Below are 23650 nucleotides of genomic sequence, written 5' to 3'. Positions count from 1 at the left end.
TGGTGGAACAGAGGTATTAAAGTGGTGAAACAGTGGTATAAAAGTGTTGAAACACACGAAAAACATAGGAAAGAAGTTTGTAGGAGAGGAAGAAGAAGGAAGTAGAAGGAGAATGTTGATAGTGTGGAGGAAGTACTCTCTATGAACACTTCTTTTCCATGGATCAAGATGGTAATCCGAAGTTTTCCAATGGACAACATGGGTCTGTGAATGGTGGAGGAGGAGGTTCTTCTGCATCTTCTCCGAGAGAAGGAAGCCCCGAAGTTATGTTTAGATTTGCTAGGTCTCATCATGCTAATCATAATGGTGGCCATTTGAATGAAGACTCTTCTAATAAACAAAAAACCACGCAACAACAACAAAGGAAACATCATGTTCGTTATCGAGAATGCCAAAAGAATCATGTGGCAAACATAGGTGGCCATGCCATCGATGGATGTGGAGAGTTTTTACCAAGTGGGAAAGAAGGCACACTTGAAGCCTTAATTTGTGCTGTGTGCTCATGCCATCGCAATTTTCATCGTCGAGAGTTTGTGGGTCCAGATGGAGAATATACTTGCACTTGTGGAGGAATTGGGAAAGATCCAGGAAACCTAGGTACTTATACTCTTACACCATCACTTCGCCCATTGAGCCCTCGTGTTCGTGAAGCCAAGGGTCATCATCAACAGATTTCTTCAGCTGATATTTCACCACATGCTCAGATGATCATGCCACTTGCTCAATTCGATGAACAACAGTATGAAGATGATGACGATGACGACGACGACGACGACGAGCCACCAGAACACCCTCGGCCTTTGTTCTCAAAAAAGAAGAGGTTTCGCACCAAGTTCACTGCCGATCAGAAGGAGAGGATGTCGAACTTTGCTGAAACTCTGGGGTGGAGGATATCGAAACATGATGAAGCTTCCTTGCTTGAGTTTTGCAATGATGTCGGTGTGAAGAGAAATGTCTTCAAAGTGTGGATGCACAATAACAAGCACACCTCGGCAAGGAAACAGTAAGCAGGATCATCTTACTTTCATCAATGCTGCTATTTTCTTTGTTTGATAATGCATTTTAATGCTGCAATGCACTTTATGACAATGTTATCATGTTACATTATCATAGTTTGGAATAGCTTGGAGTTCTTGAGGAGTTTCTATGACATTCTAGAAATGTTTTAAAGACTAGAGACACCAAGACAACAATCTTTTAGGGAACACTGAGAATGTTCTCTACAGAACATGTTTTGGTAACACCGAGAACTATAGAATGTTTTAGAAACTCCTTGAGCTATCTAGATAATGCATACATTCTTTGCAAGATGCATCATTATTAATGTGCACATTTATTTTACCTCGATGAATCACTACACCATGACAGGTTTCTCATCAAAGCATATAGATAGTTTTATTCATGTGCTAAACAAGGATATATTTAGGGTTGCAATAAGTGATGCATATCTCTGTCTCTCTATCTTCATGTATATACATTGTTAGAGATATTTTCTTATTGTGTTTATGTGCTGAACAGGATTGGTGGATCAGAACATGAAAGGAACTTTGATAGCCCACCAGAATACTAACTTGGAAGACTTTGTAACTGACTCTTAGGAATTTCACTTAGATTGGATTGGATTTTATCTCTGGTTGATTGCCATAAATGTATATTTTTTTCTTTTTTCTTCTCTAGGTTTATAAACATTCGCATTTTGAACTTTAAAATTGTTGGATTTATGGCATTCTCTCAGATTGTAATGTAATTTCATCTACCAAAGTTCTTCCTACTATGCAAGGAACAGAGAGGATCTCCCTTTGGTCTATTCGATCAATGTTTTTACTTCACACCAATATTAAATGATTTAATGCTTTTGTCAGGACTTTATGAACCATTTTATTGTTCATGATGAAAAGCCTGTCTTCCAAAATTTTGGAATTTCAACATTACTCATTTTACATTTTTCTGAGTTGTTTTGGATCCAATGGAAGCCATCATATGAAAGCCTTGTCCTTTGTATCAAAACTTTAGCTTCACTATTCAGCAAATGAGTTGTGGGGGTAGTATTCTTCGAAATTATCAATGCTTGGGATTCTTGTGAAGGATAACTTTACATAATAATTTCCAATGTTTACATAATGTTTTCCAATGTTTGTTTTGTTGCGACTCTTTTTCCTGTGAGTATGTAGTGATTTCTTAGCCATGCAAATTAGCGAGAACATTTGGAGTTTTTTCCTGTGGTGCATCAGAGCTATATTTGAAACATCATTATTGTTCTCCCAACTCTAATGTGAAATTGCAACCCTTATCCAATTAATTTGACATTCTTTCCATATGTAATTGCAACGTGCACATTCCTCATTCCTTGCCATTTATATATAAAACTGATTGTGAAGAAAAGTGTGTACTTCACCTATTTGCTGCAAGCATAGATTGACACATTCACCAAACTATGGCTCTCGTACATATATGGAACCTAAAGCTATTATGTTATCTTCTTATATTTAAAGGTTTATGTGGGCATCTTGGGATTGTCAATGTTGTGCTCATGCCCATAGGTGTTGACACACCTCTTTATGCTGTTTTCATGGATTGTAGCTTTTGAAAAAGTTTTCTTTGCTTTTATTTGCTTGAGACAAGGTTGTCTAGAAAATGGCATTGTCTAAGAATTCACAAAGTGTGATGTGAATTTTGCAATTGATCTTCATTTATCCTATGACATGGAAAATTTTAAAACCAGATTTCCATCTGTTATCTTGTGTACGACACATTTTTCGTTTTCACTAAATGACAACAATTATGAAGGGGATTGCTTTAATTCTTTGTTTATGGGGACAAAGTGGCAGTTTGATTACATTAAATGTAGTTTTTTGTTTTTACAGGTCCTTTGTGGAAGCTCACACCATCCTAATGATTAAATTTAATATTTTCGAAAGACAATACTACACTTTACAACTGATTGTTATTTAAATGTAATGTTTGAGAACACATTGTTATCTCGAATCAAGATTATCAAGGAAAATAACAGATTAATGATGGGGTTAAATAGTTTTGGGTTTATACACGAGACAAGATCAATGGGTCTACTGTCTACCACACCTGTTGGAAAATCCTGAAGAGATTAGGATGTCAAGATGATGATGTGGCAAAGTGAGCAAGCATTGATGAATATAAATCAAAGCTAGAGAAGATAAATGTGAGGTGATGTTGACAATGTTGACAGAGTGAGCACCTAAGGTGTCCATGACACATATCACAACATTATCAACCTCACAACTTTTTGAATTTAAACACTTCCCTTTGCAATGGGATGCTTTAGCATGTGAATAAACATGGTAAATCACTTGCACCGAGTAACCTTTTGTCCAATCATGTGGGAGAACAATGATATAATGATGTTCTTGTACTACTCTTTCTACAACTCTATGACTAATATTTGTACTTTGTTATGACTCACTAAATTTTTAGTAATATTATGTTTTCAAAATATCACAAAAAAAGATTAAAAAGGAAAAAATCCCAATAGAAAATCACGCACCAATTTTTTGGCAATACTTTACATCTTTCGAAATTCAATCACTATTCAATACAAAAAATAAAGACGTTAAAAAGTAGATTTCGAGTAAGAACTACAACAAAGTGACAATCCTGGAAATATCAACTCATGAGACAATATATGGTGTCAAAGACAAATAAAAAAACGACTAGGTGGCCTATGTTTTTAGATATTCACCTAAGTATGGTGAAAGTTCCAAAAAGTGATGAGAATATCCCTATGCAATAGTAACATTTTAGATCATGAAAGCTCGAGTTTTTAAACCTAGGGCATTTTCATAAGTATCCCTAAAGTTAGGGTTGGATAGAGAGAGAGAGAGAGAGAGAGAGAGAGAGAGAGAGGGTAATATGGAAATTTTGGTTTATTGAAAAAACAATGTCCAATTTGGGTTTTTGTTGATTGCAGTAACTTATTCATTTGGGAATCACTCCAAAATTGATGTCTCAAATTAACAAGGTTTTAGCAAATGTAGATTTTGCATGTTATGGGGACATGATTTGTAAACTTCCAGGATGGTTGAGTATAGATACATTTCAATTTGGTTGATTTCGTTTTAAGCTTCAATGGGAAACTTTCGTAGGACATTGTTTTAAATGTCGTCAATTGGGGCATTGTATGGTTGAATGCCAATATGATGGTGAACCATCCATGGAAAATTATGTCAAAGAAAAAAGAGAGGAAGATGTTGAGAAGAACATTGTCATATCAACGGTTAATATGGTCATGGATGAGGTCCAAACATCTCATGGGTTAAAGCAAGATTCTAAAGTTCATGGTCATGCCAGAGGTGTTGGGGAGGATAATGGAGTATGTACTAATGTAGAACCAGATGTTGAAGATCAAGAGTGGGATAAAGTGAAACATAAGATAAATGGTAAGGGTGTTTCCATGCAAAGGGACACAAAAAATACTAATGGTAAGGCACTACCTAAAGATAATTCAAGAAAGAAAGAGGGCTTTATGAAATATCCTTGGCAGAAACAAGTGTGGATTAGAGATTGTCTAACTAGTTACAATTCGATTATTCAAGAAGGGTGGTGCGATCTCAATTTAATCAAGGACTTCATACTCATGGGACTAGAGAACAAAACTCTATGATTGGTGGAAGGGATGCAATACACACAAATCCTTATGCAACTCTTGAGCAAGCAGTTAGTACATTTATGAATGCACTTGCTCATAAAGAACAAGTTCTTACTAAAAGTATTAAATGAAATTGGTATCATGGAATGTGTGAGGGGCATCGTCTCCTCATAAGACATATATATATGATGGAAAAATTTATTTGATAAGGAATGTGATTTTTTATTTGCAATTGAAGATAAGTATCTTGATTTAGTAGGATCTGTGTTACATTTTGTAAAGATTTGCGGAAGTCGTAAAACAGAGTTGGCCTAGCCGAATAGATAACCACAAAAACGAACCCACAAAGCACAAAGATGGAGAGGGAGGTTACACAGAGTATGCACAACACACACACACACACACACACACACACACACACTTCCGTTACACAAAATCACAGTCAATTCTTTACATGGTATCAGAGTGATTGGTAGCTTAATCCAAGCCCATCCACATGTGTTGTGTATACGCCAACGTTCACGAAGAACCAACCGATCGCTGTAGTAGCAACTCTACACAATTCGTATCACAGAGAAGAAGGAGAATAACAACTCCAACTAGTCGACCATCATGACTATTTAGATGGGCAACTCTCTTACCAATGAAAAGCTTGACAGAAATAACTTTGCATCCTAGGAATACAAGATGCAACAATACCTTATTATCCAATGTTATTGGAGTTATATTGAAGGAACACAAGAATCTCAACCCAACCCAACACACCTCGACTACCCAACATGGGAGCAAGCGGCAAGTCGTGTGTTGTACTGCATGGCATCATGCGTTCATGATCACATGCTCGGCTATATCCAAGAGGCAAAAAAGCCAAAGGAGGTGTGGGGGAACCTCAAAAAGATCTTCACGGCCAACACGATTGCACGGAAACTTCAACTCCACCAAGAGTTGAATAATATTCAACAAAGTGTCGATCATGAGCTACACCTTGAAGATCAAGGAGCTCAACGACTCCCTCGGCTCGATCAATATCAACATTGACAACAACGAGATGGTGCAAATATGTCTCGGAGGCCTAACACCCCATTTCGACGCAACAAGGACGACTTTCCTTGCAAGGGAGAATCCTCCCTCCTTTTTTGGTCTCTAGTAGATGCTACTGGTCGAAGAAAATCACATCCGAACGAGGGGCAATACATTGGAATGTCAAATGATCTACTCAAACTCGGAGGGAGGAAGAGGGTACGATCATGGAAGAAGGGGTCGATTCAGCCAAGGTTGAAATAATCAAGGACTGTCCCATGAGCACAACTTCTACTACCGGCAAGATGTAGCAAACACGCGAGGAGGAGCGTCTGGCAGAAGGGATAGTCATCATGCCAGAGCAAGCCGAGAAAACAACTCCATCCAGTGTAGATATTGTGGCAATTTCAGCCACAATGAGGCAGAGTGTTGGAAGAAGAAGAGAGAGTCGGCCTTCATGAGCTGACAACTTACCAACTTCGCTTCAAATTCTAACTATGATGATCATCATGGAATGTTTGTGATGCGCCATAGAGCAAACTCCATGAAGGCCTCCAAACCGACCAATACATCCAACGTTGAAGACGTTTGGTTTGTCAACTCGGGTGCCTCGAACCACATGACGTCTCACCAAGAATGGTTTTCAGACTTGAGACAACCATGTCGTCCAGAGAGGAATCATGAGGAACGTCTTGCACATCAAGGAACGATTACCAAGAACCTGGTGTCGGTTGGAAAAATCGTCGATCAAGGAATGCAAGTTCGATTCACTCACCTTGGATGCTTCATTGAGAAAGAAGGCTAGATCATTGCGCAAGGAAGAGAGAGGATGTTTATCCTCGAGACTAATGATGTTGGCATCATTATGTTCGCCAAATGGAAAAAGGTTGAGTCGTACATTGAACTGTAGCACAAGTGGATCGACCATGTCAACTTCCCACAACTTCAAGAAATGCAAATGAAGAACATTGTTTTCGGCTTGCTGAAATTCAATGTCTCAAAGCGCTAAGTCTGTGAAGCTTACCAGCTAGGGAAAAATCACCGATTTCCATTCCCCAACAAGCGCAATCAAAGCCAAAATAAGCTCGATTCCCCAAACAACGTGTGGGGACCGGAGCATAACGTGAGCATAGGTGGTAACTGAAGGAAATAGTGTGGAATATTGCTTGGCCACAACCAAGTCTTGAATCACTTCAATGAGAATGAAACACAAAAATGGGAAGTAGAGAGTACACAGAATGTTTACGTGGAAAACCCCAATGATAAAAACCATGGGAGCCCACAAACTCCAAGCTATCACTATATATAGGAAAGATACAATCAGAGACTCGCAGGCAACGACCTCGAGCTCTATATCTTCGCCAACTAGCAGTTACAATAGAGTATCACTCTATATCTCCTCACTCGCTATACACCAGTTATATCAACAACAATATGACAACAACACTATCAAAATGATTGCCCTAACTCATATTTATACTTATATGAACTTAGGGCTATTTACAAATATAGCCTCTATAGGCTTACTCAAAACATATTTACAAATATGTCTTGTCTTCCGGTTCTCACCGGGTCCATCCGATCTAGTTTTCGGATCTCTTCCGGTTCTCACCAGGTCCATCTGATCCGGCTTCCGGATCTCGTCCAATTCTCACTAGGTCCTCTTCATTCATTACCGGATCCCATCCGGAGGGACCAATTTCCCAACAATCTCCCCCTTCACTCCGGCATGGGATGTCTCGCCACCCCGATCCACTTTCGGCACATGTCCAACTTATCGGTTGTCAACACCTTGGTCAGCATATCCGACCCGTTCTCCTTCGTGTGGATCTTCGTCAGCACAAAGTCTTGATCTTCTACTTTCTCCTAGAGCCACTGATATCTCCTCTGGATGTACTTGGTCCGGGAATGGTAGGCCGCATTCTTCGCAAGGTGGATGACACTTTGACTGTCATAATAGAGCTGGTATTCTTCCTGTTGGATCCCTAGCTCTCTGATGAAGTCCTTCATCCAGATTATCTCCTTGCCGGCTTCCATAGTTGCCATGTACTCCGCCTCTGTGGTTGACAACGCAACCGTCTTCTACAACCTCAACTGCCACGAAATAGCTCCCCCTGCATAATTCATGATATATCCGAATGTAGACCGGCTAGTATCCGCATCAGCCGACATATCCGAATCCGTGAATTTGTCAAATTGGGGATTACTAGAGACGAACCGGAGGCACATACTCGAGGTGCCTTTCGGATACCGGAGTATCCACTTGACCGCGTTACAATGTTCTTTTCCGGGATTTCTCATGAACCGGCTCACCACTCCGACTGCATATTCGATATCCGGCCGGGTACATACCATCGGATACATCAAGCTTCTGACGACAGATGCTGTTGGAGACAAGGTCGTCTATGCGGAAGATTAAGAAGCATTCGATTGTTTCTCTGTACCTGCGTATGACAGTTTCTAGGTCGTTGCACAGAGATAGGGAGAGAGAGAGAGAGAGAGAGAGAGAGACACAAAAGAGTTTCTATTCCACAAAGCAATAATACAATCACCCAACCTTACAAAAAGGTTACAAGGTCACTATATATAGTGACCGACTTAGGGCAACTACCCTTTATGCTAATTACACAAATGGCCCAAAGGGATAGTGTGAATACGTCCATTATACACATGTATTCGACACTCCCCCGTAATGGGCGTATACATGGGTTATCTAAGATTACAGGTATAGACTTAGGTTCTCGGACGTATCAGCTTTGTTCGAGTCGGCAGGGTCCGAAGGCAGAAGACCGAACTGGTCGGGTCGGAACAGTTGAAGCCGATCATTAAGGAACTGATGTCGGTTGTCGGGAACCATCCTGCTCTGTGTCCGGCTCTAACCGGACTGGTTTGTCGTTACGCCCATCTGATGCCGAAGAGACCGAAAACGGTCTGCCGAAAGACACTTGGTCATTCCATCTGCGACATTGTCGGTTGTGGATATTTTCTCTAGACCGATTTTCCCTGAAATGACGCAGTCCCGAACGAAGTGATATCGAACGTCGATATGTTTGGAGGCGTTGTGGTGAACCGGATTTTTCGACAAGGCAACAGCACCTTGACTGTCGCTATAGACAACTGGAGCCGAGTCATGGTCGACTTGTCGAAACGTGTGCGCCAGCCGGCCGAGCCACAAAGCTTCTTTTGCAGCGTCGGACGCAGCTACATATTCTGCTTCGGTCGTTGAGGTCGCTGTGCACTCCTGAAGTTTCGACTTCCACGAAATTGCTCCATTGCCGAATTTGAAGCAGTATCCGGTTGTTGATTTCCGACTGTCTATACAGCCGGCGAAGTCCGAGTCGGTGTAACCGACTACGCCTGAGGTTCGGTTCGGACCGAAAAGAATGCCGTGGTCTTTTGTGCCAGCCAGATATCTGAACACATGCTTGACTGCGTTCCAATGCGATCGGCCAGGATTGTGCATAAATCTGCTAACGACTCCTACGGCATGAGAAATATCAGGCCGTGTCGCGACCATCAGGTACATAAGGGAGCCGACTGCCGGTGCATACGGTACCGACTTCATATCTTCCCCCTCCGGACCGGATGTCGGGCAGTCTCGCTGAGAGAGCCGAAGATTCATGGGGAGCGGGGTTGATGCAGATTTGGCTGATTGCATGTTGAAGCGTTCTAAGACACGTCGGATATAGTCGGTCTGAGACAAAAAAAGATGTCGTTTATCGCGATGCCGACTAATCTTCATGCCGAGTATGTGTCGTGCTGGACCGAGGTCCTTCATGGCAAACTTCAACCGCAGTTGCCGAATGAGATCGGCAAGTTCGCCCGCGTGGCGTCCAGAGATTAGCATGTCGTCCACGTAAATGATGAGGAAGATGGGTGATCCATCTTGAGCTGTGTTGGTAAAAAGACAATGGTCCTCATCGCTTTTTGAGAAGCCGATCGATTGGATGAAGTCGTCGAACTTCTTGTACCATTGTCGTGGTGCCTGTTTGAGGCCGTATAGACTCTTCCTGAGTCGGTAGACTAGATGTTCTTGGCCAGTTGCCACGAAGCCTTTTGGCTGCTCCATATAAATTTCCTCTTCAAGATCACCATGGAGGAAGGCGGTTTTGACATCTAGCTGAATCAGCTCCAAGTTGTCGGCTGCCACTACGCCGAGTAGAAAACGAAGGGTTGTCATTTTCACCACTGGTGAGAAAATCTCGTCGAAGTCGACGCCATATTCTTGTCGGAAGCCCTTCGCAACTAATCTGGCCTTGTACTTTGGGGTGGTCGAATCAGACGTCTCTTTAAGTCGATAAACCCACTTGCAAGGGAGAGCACGTCGATTCTTAGGTAATTCGACCAGATCCCAAGTCTTGTTTGCCCGAATGGAGTGCATTTCCGACTCCATCGCCAGATGCCAGGTGGCGGAATCGACAGATGTCGATGCTTCTTCGTAAGACATCGGTTCGCCGGCGTCGGTGAAGAAAATTCCAGGAGAATACCTCTCTGGAGGTTGCGACAGTCTCTCGGATCGTCGAGGTATGATTAGACTGGTCGCATCGGGTATCGAGGTCGGATGGTCCGAAAGCGAGTCATTCGGCTGTGCCGAGTCGGAGTTGTCCGAGTCGGTAGTGTAAGGTTCAGCTACCCGTGAAGCTGACCGTGTGTTAAGAGCGGGGCCTTCTTGAAGGGTCGGCACATCGGAAAATGTTACCCTTCGGACTTCGATCGGTTTTTCGACTGATGGATTCATAGCCGACTCGTTGAACACAACGTCCGAACTTCGAACGATTTGTCTGCGTTCGGGGTCCCAGAGTCGGTATCCCATTTCGCCGTCTGATCCATATCCAAGGAAAATGCATTTCCTGGACCGAGGTGCAAGTTTTCGGCGATCATCTTTCGGAATAAGGGCGTACGCCTCGCATCCGAAGATCCTCAGCTTGTCGTAATTCGGCCTACTGCCGATCCATAGTTCCTGAGGAATTTGAAGTCCTAGAGGTCTACTTGGCGACATATTGATTATGTGTACTGCCGTGAGTAGAGCCTCTGCCCAGAAGCCATCCGACAGTCCGGAGTGTTGGAGCATGGAAACTATCCTTTCTTGGATTGTCCGATTCATTCGTTCTGCAATCCCGTTTTGCTCCGGACTGTGTGGTGCCGTAAATTCACGTCGGATGCCGCGTTGTCGGCAGAATTTGACGAATTCTTCGGATTTGAACTCTCCCCCATTGTCGGTCCGAAAGCATTTCAGTTTTCGGTCAGTTTGATTTTCCACCATAGCGAGCCAATCGGAGAAGATCGAGAAGACACGATCTTTGGTGCGAATTGGATAAGCCCACACCTTTCGAGTCGAATCGTCAATAAAACTGACGAAGTAAGAGGCACCGCCGAGAGACTGATGCGGCATTGGGCCACAGACGTCCGAGTGGACCAAATCGAGAGGTCTCGTTTCTCTTGGTGCTGATGTCGGGTGTGATGCGGCTGCTTGTTTGCCATACTGGCAATGCTCGCAGAATTGATGGTCGGAGAAGGAGAGTTTAGGGATGTATCCGGCTCTAGATAGGTGCGTAATGCCGGCCTTGCTGAGGTGTCCTAATCTTCTGTGCCATAGTGATGACACAGGAATATCCACCAAAAACAGGTTACCCTCTCTGAGTGTAACATGTAACGGATACAGTGAGTGTATCTTGGGTCCTCTAGCAAGCAGGAGGTCCCCCCTGTGGAGTGTCCACCCTCCCGAAGAAAAGCCGGCACGAATGCCGTCTTCATCTAGTTGTCCGACTGAGATCAATGGCCTTGAGAGCTCGGGTACATGTCGGACATTGTGGAGTACAAGTGTAGAGCCACCTGCAAGGTTGAGCTCTACTGTGCCGATTCCGATGATGTCACAGTGTTGTGAGTTGCCGACTCGAACTGAGTCGGAGTGACGGATCGTATATTGCCGAAATTGGGATCGATGAGGAGTCACGTGAAATGACGCGCCCGAATCTAAGAGCCATGTGCTCGACTCTTCAGTCGTGAGTAGGACTTCTGATCCGACTGGATTTTCGATTGATAGTATATTCGGGTCGTCTGGTAGCACATCAGCTGAGAAGCTGACGTAATTGATCTCCTCATGCCGGCCACTCTTCTTGTTGTTCTTGTTCTTGAGTGCGCGGCAGTCGGCTTTGATGTGTCCGGGTTTCTTGCAATAGTTGCAGATTCGGTTATCCCGTGACTGGCTCCGTCTTCGCTGATTGTTCGGCGGTCGTGAGGAATCTCTTCCTCGTATGTTCGATCGGTCTGTCGAACCTTGTACTACATAAGCGTCGTCTGTTGAGTCTTTGGCGAAAGACTTTCTCCGAGCTGCTTCGGTCAGGATTGCGCTCGTGACTTCGGAGTATTTAACAGCCGTGGTTGACGCGTTGCACACAGTTGTGACGAAAGTTTCCCATGATGAGGGAAGGCTACTCACGAGTATCATTGCTCTGAGTTCATCCTCGATTGCCGTCCCCTGTGACGAGATTTGGGAGCTTATGCTTTCGTACTCATTGAGGTGTGCTTGAACCGAGTCAGATTCTTTCATCCGCAAGTTGTAGAGGCGCCGGATCAGAAACATCTTTGTTGCGGCGACCTTCTTTTCGTAAGTGTCCGACAGTGTTTTCCACAGTTCGAATGCTGTCGTACACGATTGCACCGTAAAGTATACCGTTTCCGATAGGTGCATCCGAATCGTGGCGCGGACGATTCTGTCCAGCTTCTGCCACTCAATTGGTTTGTATCCTTCTGGAGGTTCTTCATTTTCGATGGGATCGATTTGCCCCTTGACTATGAGATAGTCCTGCATTTGCTCCTTCCAGAAGTTGAAGTTCGATCCATCGAACTTTCGTAGACTCATTTCTGACGAGCCGGATGTTGATGCCATCAAATTTGGTTTCGGTTAACGAAGCTCGGTTCGGAGTTGACTACGAACCTTGTTGGAGTGCAGCCGGTTGGCTCACCCGATATCGTTCTAGTTGGATTTGAACCCGAGTCGGTTCGGCTTCGGATATATGTATTGTTGAACTTGCTCGAATTGACTCCGGTAACTTGAGGGACAGAACCGACTGGTCTTCCCGAATGTTGCCGAGTTGGAGTGAGCCCGGTTCGCTTCGGATATATATGCCGAATACCGATTATTGAAACCGATTATCTGGACCGATTCTGCTTCGGTTGACTGCAGCAACGAGAGAGACGGATCCAACTGATCCTCCCGAATGTCGATCAGCCAGATGAAGCACGAATTTGGGTTGTTGTCTTGAGACCGATCTGCACCGAGTGGTTACAATGAGCGGCGAGCAGCGTTTGATGACCTCTTCGGATGCCGTTTAACCGAATGGAGCACGATCGTGTCAATGTTGCACAAGGGGATTTCACCTCGAGCGGTTACGATCACAAGGGACAGAGTACAACGTGCTGGCTTACTCCAAGCGAAGATGATCTAACGCGATGAGATGCAAGCCTCGTTTCTCTTCTTCTTCTCTCTTCTTCGAATGACGCAGGAAACCGAATGCTGTGCAGGCTGAGACGACGGCCGACAGCGGATTGAAGGACCGACTACTGTGCAGGCTCTGATACCAGATGTTGGAGACAAGGTCGTCTATGCGGAAGATTAAGAAGCATTCGATTGTTTCTCTGTACCTGCGTATGACAGTTTCTAGGTCGTTGCACAGAGATAGGGAGAGAGAGAGAGAGAGAGAGAGAGAGAGAGACACAAAAGACTTTCTATTCCACAAAGCAATAATACAATCACCCAACCTTACAAAAAGGTTACAAGGTCACTATATATAGTGACCGACTTAGGGCAACTACCCTTTATGCTAATTACACAAATGGCCCAAAGGGATAGTGTGAATACGTCCATTATACACATGTATTCGACAGATGCATATGGTATCTTCATCATATCGTTCTTCTCCACCTTTGTCCTCGGGCTTTGTTTTCCGGATAGGTTGCAATTTGCCGGAAGTGTCGATCCGACCGGTTTCACCTCCGACATGTTGAACCGTTGAAGCACTTTTGTCATGTACTTCTCCTGTGACAACCACAAAAGCTTCTTCAACCGGTCCCAGATGATGTGCATTCCCAATATCTGTCTTGCCGAACCCAAGTCTTTTATTGAGAAGGTCCAGTTCAGAGCCTTCTTCAACATCCGAATCTTGCCTTGGTTTCTGACTACCAGTTCCTCCGTTTGTTCCTCATCCAAATCCGATTCAGGATCTTGTCTGGTTCCGGTGTCTTCTTCTTCTTCTTCGGTCGGTTCGGTTTTTTGTCCGTATCCGGCCGGTTCGTCAAGTGTCATCTGGTTTTCAACCGGGTAAGTCCTTGTGTCCCTAACCGGTTTTCATTGGATGATCCGGAATTCATCAACTTCTTCGCTGACTCCCAACAGCAATGGTCCTGTCTTCCATGAAGACTATATCCCAACTTCGGAACACCTTCTTGTCGACCAGATCCTACACCCGGTAATTGAACTCATCATCGCTGTATCGAAGGAATATGCATGGCTGGGACTTCGGATCCAGCTTTGCTCTCTTGTCCTTCGCTACATGCACGTAAGCGAGACATCTGAACTCCTTTAGATGCCGGTAGGATATGTCCTTACCGGTTCACACTCTTTGTGATGTGTCTCCATCCAAGGGTACTGAGGGTGATCTGTTTATCACATAGGTCGCCGTCGTCAGCGCCTCAGCCCAAAACATCTTGAGTAACTTTGCATGTGCTAGCATGCTCCGGACTCTCTCCATCACGGTCCGGTTCATCTGTTCGGCTGGCCCGTTCAATTCCGGTGTCTTCGACACGGTGAATTTGAGCTAGATTCCCTTCGACAGGCAGTACTCCTCGAACTGCCCCCGGTATTCTCCTCCGTTGTCTGCTCGAACCGCCTTCAGCTTCCGACCGGTTTGTCTTTCCACTCTCGCGTGGAGTTCCTTGAAGACAGATAACACCTGATCCTTCGTCTTCAACGATGAGACCCACAGCTTTCGGATGTGGTCATCTATGTGTTGGGAGACAGGTCCCTCCGGATGGGAAGGGAGAAGAACAGTGCCGACGAACAAACTCGGCCGAGGCCGAAACGGTATGAGGAATACCCGGCTACGGAGAGCCGGATGATACAGGCCCGGTGTGAACCGGATGAGGAGTACCCGGCTACGGAGAGCCGGATGATACAGGCCCGGTGTGAACCGGATGAGTAGTACCCGGCTACGGAGAGCCGGATGGTGCAGGCCCGGTGTGAACCGGATGAGGAGTACCCGGCTACGGAGAGCCGGATGGTGCAGAACCGGTGAGTACCGGAGGAAGAGACATATTCGTAAATATGTTTCTGAGAGCCCATCGAGGCTATATTTGTAAATAGCCGAAAAGTTATATTAGTATAAATATGACTTAGGGCAAACTTTTAGTTGTTGTCATTTTTTCTTTGTTGGTGCAAGAAGAAGAGAGAGCACGTAATAGTGTACAGAGAGAGAGAGAGAGAGAAAGAGGTCGTTGCCTCTGTTGTAACCGCCACGTGTGGCGAAGATTTGTGAGCACGAGGTCGTTGCCTCAGTGAACTCACAGTTGTACATTCTCACATAGTGACAGTTTGCAGCCTGTGGGCTGCCGTGGTTTTTCCCCTAGTTTGGGGTTTTCCACGTAAACCTCATGTGTATTATTATTTTTCCTCTCCACTGTGTCGTGCATTTGTTTCCGTTTTCTGCGTATGAAAAGAAGCTCGGTTGTGGCCGAGCGTTGGACATAAGGAGCCTTGAGTTCCCGTCACTATGAACGTCACGAAGTACTGCGATCCAGCTTGTGACTTCGTGTCCACTTGATACACATCGGTATGCACCGGCTCCAGTGGTGCATTCCGTCTCATCAATGGTCTTGACCTGAAGGAGGCTCGGTTTTGCTTGCCGGCCAAGCAATCATTGCACTTCTCAAGTTGCATGTCCTTCAACGGAATGAGATTGTCTTCGGCAAGTCTCTTCATCCCCTTCTCACTCATGTGACACTGTCTTTTGTGTCACAACTCACCGGCAGTGTCAGATGCTACATTTCACTTCTTCCCGACATATCCGGGCATGCATCAGATACAATGTGTTGATCTTCCAGGCTCTAGCCACGATCATGCTTCCTTTGCTAAACTTCCTGACTTTGTTCTGGATGCTACCCGTGTAGCTTTCATCATCTTGCCAACATGCTGATATTGGGTTCAACCGAACCTCCGAAACGTGTCAGACATCCTTCAGTAGCAACTTGCATCCGATTGATGTTGTCAACAACACATCTCCTATGCTGACAATTTGGCATGTTCCTTCATTCCCCATCCGGACACAACCATGATCACCGATTGTGTAAGATGAGAAGCATCTCCGGTCCGGTGTCAGGTGGAACGACGCTCTGGAATCGACAACTCACGTTGTCTCGCCGCCGACAAGGTTTAACTCATTCTCCTCGGTAATGAGCATCAGTTCTTCTTCACTTGTCGCGATCGGAGACTTTCCCTTCCGGTCCGAACCAGTCTTCGAATTGGCACTATCGGTTCCTTTCTCTTTCCGGAAATACCAACAGTTCTTCTGGAAGTGCCTCGGCTTCCCACAATAGAAGCAAGTAGGCCTCCCCCTTGATTTTGACCTCGTCCCCGATTTGTCCCGGTTTTGGGGACTCCGATATCGGCCTCTTCCCCCGTTGTGGTCATCTTCCGTGACCAAGGCCTTCGGATTGGTTTTGGATTCCCGGTCCTTTCGGCGAGCTTCTTCATCTAGCAAGCTTGATTTTACCCTTGCTAGGGACAACTGCTTTCCTTTTGGCCTGACGTTTCCCAACATGACAACTAGCGTCTCCCAACTATCCGAGAGGGAACCGATCAGGAGTAATGCGAGTACCTCATCGGCGAGAGGTGCTTCCAACGAGGTTTCTTGGTGTATTAGCCCTTAGAAGGCATTCATGTGCTCCGCCATACTGGCGCCGTCCTGGTACCGGAGCCTCACTAGCGTCCAGAATACCGAAACTCGATTAACAACATTCTTGTTCTGGAACATGATGTCGATGTTCTCCCAGAGTTCATGAGCCTTGCTCTTTTCATTGAAATTGTTGTATAGGCTCATGTCGATGAAGCATCGAATGTATGCCATCGTCTTCATGTGCATCACCTCGCACATTGCGGCATCAATCTTATCTGGTCTCTTGTCCCTGAATTGAACCAGCAACCAAAGATCTTTAACCACCAACATATCCCTCATCTTTGAATTCCACACTGAGTAGTTGGAACCGGTGAGCTTGAACATGCCGCCGAACGATTCTTCCATTTCCTATGTTGTTCGCTCTGATACCAGTTTGAGGGAAATAGTGCGGAATATTGCTTGGCTACAACCGAGTCTTGAATCACTTCAATGAGAATGAAACACAGAAATGGGAAGTAGAGAGTACACAAAATGCTTACGTGGAAAACCCTAATGGGAAAAACCACGGGAGCCCATAGACTCCAAGCTATCACTATATATAAGAAAGATACAATTAGAGACCCGGAGACAATGACCTTGAGCTTTGTATCTTCGCTAAGCGGCGGTTACAACTGAGTATCACTCTATATCTCCTCTCTCGCTATACAATAGTTATATCAACAACAATATGACAACAACACTATCAAAGTGATTGCCCTAAGTCATATTTATACTTATATGAAATTAGGGCTATTTACAAATATAGCCTCAATAGGCTTACTCAAAACATATTTACAAATATGTCTTCTCTTCCGGTTCTCACCGGGTCCTCTTTATTCAAAACCGGATCCCATCAGGAGGGACCGATTTCCCAACAGTAACCGTTACCTTGTAACCTTCATCGATGACTTCACTTGGCATACATGAGCATGCTTGATTGAGAAGAAGAGCGAAGTCTTCTCCTACTTCCTAAAAGTGAAATGCCTTGCCAAACAAGAGACAAGACGGAAGATCAAGTGCCTCCAAACTAATGGTAGAAAGGAATACTTTTCTGACCAGTTCACTCGTTATCTATAGAAGGAGGGACTTCGGCGCGAATTCTCTTGCAGATACGATTGAGGAAGAACATCGTGGGCAAAAGGAAGAACCGTACGATTGAGGAAGCGGCGGGGGCAATGCTTGAAGAAAAAAGCATGGCCAAGTTCTAGTGGGTCGAAGTGGTTAGAATGATTGTTTACCTACAAAATTAGACGTCTACAAATGGAGGAGTGTCACCAAATGAGCTTTATTTCGGGCGCAAGCCAACGTTGGGACACTTGAGGGTGTTCGGTAGCATATCATATGTGCATGTGCCGGAGGAGAAGCGGAGGAAGTTGGACGCCAAAATTGAGAAGTGCATTCTCGTCAACTACTTGGACGAACAAAAGGGCTATAAGTGCTATAACCCCCGAACCAAACAAGTTTGAGCCAGCCGTGATGTTGTGTTCGACACATCAACTAGCATAACACAGTTCTTTACAAACTACGGGTTCCACCCACGCTTTAGCATAGCTATCCCTATTGGTTTTGTGAATCCATTTGTTGAAGAATGAGCTTGTCTAATGTAAGAAGTGCGCCATGATCTATCCCTCAAACTATCCATTGCTCAGAAATGACACAAAGAGAAGGTTAATCGACATCGGCGAGTTGCACCTGGTTTTAAAGTTAGCAACATGGTATGGCTATTAAGTCGACATATTCCGACAACTCGCCCATGCAACAAACTTGATTACAAAAAATTATGTCTGTTCTGCATCGTTGACAAAGTCAGGTCCATACCTTTCAGTCTTACTCTTCCATCACATTACCGAATTCACAATGTCTTCCATGCATCACTTCTTGAGCTCTACCATCCATCCCCGATTCCAGAAAGAAGCATCAAGCCATCGCCCCCCCTCCCCTCCATGTGGCCTTGGTGACCGAGGATGAGGAGGAAGTCGAGACCATTTTAGACTCCTGTAGGAGCCAACGAAAGCTCCAATACCTAGTCTTATGGAAAGGATATCCCGTCTCTGAGGCCACATGGGAGCCCAATAAAAATTTATTCAATGCCCTAGAAGTGGCTCATGATTTTCATCTCTGATATCCTCATGAACCCGTACCTTCTTGAAGTCGGTGCTTAAGGGGAGGATAATGTCATGAACATCGACTCGAATTCAAACCTAGGTCCTTGTATATATATATATATATATATATATATATATATATATATATATATATAGCTTTTCGTGCGTGTTTCTCAATTTTTGTTTTGCCTTCTCGCGCGCGAATCTTCACATAGTAGAATTTTGTGGGAGACACGGACGATAGTTGGAGTCGGCGGCTCTCCCGGGGCTACTCAATCCAATGCATATCCCCGGGGAAGAGAATCGGGCTGGCCCTTGCGAACAGCCTGATGGATACCATGGAATGTTCAACTCGTTAGTCTCTCAAAATGAAACAAGAGAGAGGGGTTCGGCATGGGAAAAAATGCTGTAACCAGAGTAGGTAAACCCTCGTATACGGAGGAAACAGGGGTAGAGGACAAATATATCCGGACGGGAGTACATCCATGCGCATTTGACTCGACATCCCTATACTCATCGATTTGAAATGCAAAATATCCACGCTCTATGTTATCTTTCCATTCCAATAATCTTTCTTCAATTGCAATTCTTTCCGATCTCTACGCATTTCACCGCTCCACATATATATATATATATATATATCTCCTAGGCAAACTTTAGACTTTAACCTTTGTATATAAATAGTATGAGTTAGCATGTGCAACTTGGTATTATACTAGGTGAGATTGGGTATGTATGACTTGGCATGCAAGTATTAGCATGCTTAGTATTACAGTATGTAAGACTGAGTATGTATGATTTGGTATGCAAGTATGAGCATGCTTAGCATGCATCACTTCATGTATAAAAAGGGTTGATCTCCTTTGTTAACATCGAGAAGATCAACACTAGTCATGGAATAAGTATTCTCATTCATCAACTTCCCCATTTCTCTATCTTCCAATTGTTCATTTGTGACATTCTAATGAAAGGACTTCTCCCGTCGACAATTCGGCAATATGAATCTGGTTTGTCAATTGATGGCTGATTCAAGTAGGAAGAGGCTGCATTCCACTCGAATCTTCGGCCTTTGCAATTTTTGTTCAACGACTAGCAGTCAGGAATGTGGTGGTCGACCTTCTTGCATTGTGTAAAGTAAGCATTTGAAGGTGCACCTCTAGACTTCGACTACCATCAGTCACTTCTCCTTCTCAACCTGCTTTGATTGTGGCCGGTCCTTTGAGCCATTCCTCCAGAGAAGTGTGCTTCTGCACTGTCATCGATGGTGAGTCCCATAAACTATCTTTGAAGCTCTTCAGACATCACCACCCTGATTGCTTCATTGAGCGTTAGCTTCATCAAGCCGTTGGTGACAGTGTCGAGGAAAATCCTCGTGTGTTCATGAAATGAAGCAGGACTGTTGGGGTCCTGGACCGGAAAGGACATTCACCATGCTAACAAAAAGATGAAGATGGGAGGAAAACAAGGCTACACTTGGAGAAGATCGAAAATTGGTATAGTGGAGAAGAGGAGGGATAAGAAGAAGATTTTCAAAACGATAAAAAAAAATAAAAAAATTATTACTATTATGGCTTTCAACCCTTGATTTCAACTTTAAGAGATTGGATATGTTTTCAATGAGCTAACACCTTTTTCCATTTTTTTGTTTTTCCTTCCTTTCTTATGTAGGCGCCCCCATACATATGATGGATGTGAGGGTACAAGACATGCATACAATGCATGGAATGCATGTGATGCATGATAACCATCTCGCTGATTTGAGCTCTCATGTATGAAAATTTACATGGGATAAGTATAATGATGAAAAAATAATTTTGAAAAAAACATCTGAGCCTAGTGGTATGTACTTTCTACTTGGTATATAAGGTTGTAGGTTTAAGTTTCTCAAATGTCACTTAGAATATATATATATATATATATATATCATGAAACAATTCCTCAATGACACCCACAACAACGTGAAATCACCACTCTTTGTCGTTTTCCCCTAGACTTGTTTAACACAACAACGGTGGTGCATAACACTTCCAACTTGTCAGGAGGCTTGAAAGGCGGGAAGTGCCTTGATTTCTTCTTCAAAATTCAGGCCTTGTGAGGAGAGTTAGGTCGACGCCCGACTAGAAGTTTATGGGAGGTTGGCAACTTTGACTCCCTCATCTTCATATTTAATAGCTGCCAAATCAAGGTGAGTTTGGAGAAGCTCGACTTCTTCTTGTATATGTTGACATATTTTGGTAGTGATGTGTGTGAACACACTTAGGATAGTGATGTGTGAACACACTTAGGATAGTGATATGTGTGAACACATTTAGGACAGTAATGTGTAAACACACTTAGGACAATGATGTGTGTGAACACACTTAGGACTACAGGGGCATTTTTTCCCTCTTTAGGAGGTTTTTTCCCCCTATCTAAAAATACTCTTACAACCCTAAAGTGGTGTAGGTTTTTGGGATTCAAAATAAGAATCCAACAGTGGTATGAGAGCTACAAAGCGACATTTGAGCAACAACACAACGACTCTCATACATAGTCTGTCTGTACCATCTGTGGTGGCGTTTTTCTGCTGTTGAAAAAACAAATTTTTGTGTGTTTTCTTTCTCTGCGCAGTTTCAGTTGTGTTTTTTTTTCAGTTTCCAAGTCGATTGAATCCTAGAAAAAGCCTCCTTGAGTCTTCCAAGATATTCCTACAACCCTCAAAAATCAGATTTGCTTCCCTTTTCTCTTCGCTTGTTCATCTTTCAAGTCAAAGAGGTACGTTATTCCCTTTTATTCATTCAACAGTCCATTTTTTTATATCAAAACGTGTTCAGTCCACGGCCATGGCTGAGAACAACGATGTATTTTGAATGCCTGTTGTTGAGGATAAACTGGATGGAACAAATTACCCTCTTTGGGCTTCTATGATGCACCATGTATTAGTAGCAAAGGGATTGTGGAATGTGGTTCAAGGGGCTGAAAAATGTCCTACTGTTGAGAACACAAATGTTGATGGTACTTATTCTGTTGAGGATGTGGATCATCCTGCTCATGCCCATGCTACAATTTCTATTGTACCAACTGCAGAGCAACTTCGTTGGGATGGCAGAGATGCTCAGGGACATGCTTTGATAGCTTTGTCTGTGAAACGTGCCATTATTCCCCATATTCGCTCTTGTAAGGCAACAATGGATGCTTGGGATACTCTTACCACTTTGTACCAAGCAAGAAATGAGGCTCGTGTTGCTTATCTCCGAAAAAAATTGGAGAGCAAGCACATGAATGAAGGTGATTCTATGGACAATTTTCTTACAAAAATCAAAGATTTAAAGGAACAATTAATTTCTGTTGATGAAATGATATCAGATAGTTCACTTGTGTAGACCGTTCTAAATGGTCTTCCTGATTCATATCAGAGTTTTGCTTCTACTCTTCGTTTAATGATGAAAGGCAGTCCCAATGCCTTATCATTCGAGGAGCTAGTCTCTGTTTTGTTACAGGAAGATCAGTCTGGGCAAAACAAGTCTATTATGCGTGTTGCAAATTAAGCTTTCCTAGCTAGTCAGAAGGGCAAAGGTAAATGGAACTCTTCTGGTAGCAAGCAAAGATTTGCTAATAATTCACAAGTGAATGAAAAAAAACAAGAGCAGAAACAAAAACTATTTTGCAAATATTATAAAGGAATTGATCATATTATAAAAAACTATCCAAAATTGGCTGCAAAAGAGGTAGGACTCGTTGTTGCAGAAGTTTCTGCACCAAAAACAGAGTCTGCAAATCTTGTGCAGAATGAAGAATGGGCATTTACTATTGTTTGTAGTTTTGACCCATCTTCACTTGAACAATGTATGTCTGTTGTACAATTAGATGTTGTTGGGATTACGGTCCCTTCGGATGGGATGGTCGGATGTCGGAGATGAATGCCGACAAGCCCGGTTGCGGTTTCGGAACCGGATGATGAAGACCCCGACTTCGGAGCCGGACGACGAATGTACCCGGAGAGAGATTCGGATGCGGGGACATATCTGTGAATATGTTTGCCAAGGGCCCTTGAGGCTATAGTTGTAAATAGCCCTAAAGTCATATGTGTATAAATATGACTTAGGGCAAACAGTTTTACTGTTGCTACTCATTTTTTCTGTTTTTCCACAAAAGAGGAGTGAAGAGAGAGCAGCCGTGAGAGAGAGAGAGATAGAGCGTGAGAGAGGAAGAGGTCGACGCCTCTGTGTATTTCCGCCGCCTGTGGCGAGGACTGCGAGCTCAAGGTCGTCGCCTTGCAGCTCGCCATTGTATATTTCTCTGTGCATAGTTCGTTTGGAGTCTTGTACTCCCGTGGTTTTTCCCGTCTAGGGTTTTCCACGTTAATCCCTGTGTATTCGTGTTCTTTCTCTGTGGTTCCTATTTTCTGCTGCATTGATTCGTGCTTACTCGGTTGTGGCCGAGTGGTGAAGGTTAATCGGAGCGTCGATTACTCAACAAACTGGTATCAGAGCGAGTTGCTGCAGAAAATGGAAGGCGGCGGCAGCGGGCAGCCGGGGATGATGGTGCTGAATGCGCAGAATTACGCCGACTGGAAGATCAAGATGGAGGATCTTCTGATTGTTCGGGACCTGTACGAACCGATTGACAGGTCGGAAATACCGAAGGGGGTACTTGAGTCGGAATGGAGGCTTCTGAACCGGAAAGCCGTTGCAACCATTCGGCAATACGTAGACGTGAGCGTTCTACAACATGTGGCGAACGACACCAACGCATATGAGATGTGGCGGAAGCTGTCGGGCCTCTATGAGAGGAAGAATGCGTTGAACCGGACCTCCCTGATGAGGAAGATAGTGAACCTCAAGTACCGGGACGGCGAGAGTATGGTGGAACACGTAAGCACGTTCATGGGATTCGTGAACCAGCTTGCGGCGATCAAGTTCCCGCTGGAGGATGCAATGCAAGCCATCATTCTGATGTGTACATTGCCGGAAAGCTGGGAGAACTTGGTGGTGACC

At 44.1% G+C, this 23650-nt stretch overlaps 1 protein-coding gene across 1 annotated transcript; it reads left to right on the top strand.

The window, feature by feature from the left end:
* The first annotated feature begins 6 nt into the window (after nt 1-6).
* Nucleotides 7-1807, top strand: LOC147867460 (zinc-finger homeodomain protein 2-like). Its single transcript, XM_087315246.1, has 2 exons — nt 7-1003; nt 1519-1807. The coding sequence occupies exons 1-2, from the start codon at nt 159-161 to the stop codon at nt 1568-1570; spliced, it is 897 nt and encodes a 298-aa protein (XP_087171372.1). The 5' UTR covers nt 7-158; the 3' UTR covers nt 1571-1807.
* The last annotated feature ends 21843 nt before the right edge of the window (nt 1808-23650 follow it).

This window comes from Azolla caroliniana, unplaced genomic scaffold (assembly GCF_043228905.1).
Source record: "Azolla caroliniana isolate FFs.n. ecotype wild unplaced genomic scaffold, voAzoCaro1.0.p SCAF_2, whole genome shotgun sequence".
NCBI classification, from domain to species: domain Eukaryota; kingdom Viridiplantae; phylum Streptophyta; class Polypodiopsida; order Salviniales; family Salviniaceae; genus Azolla; species Azolla caroliniana.
Note: the sequence above shows the minus strand (reverse complement) of the source record. Positions and strands in the feature narration are given on the sequence as shown.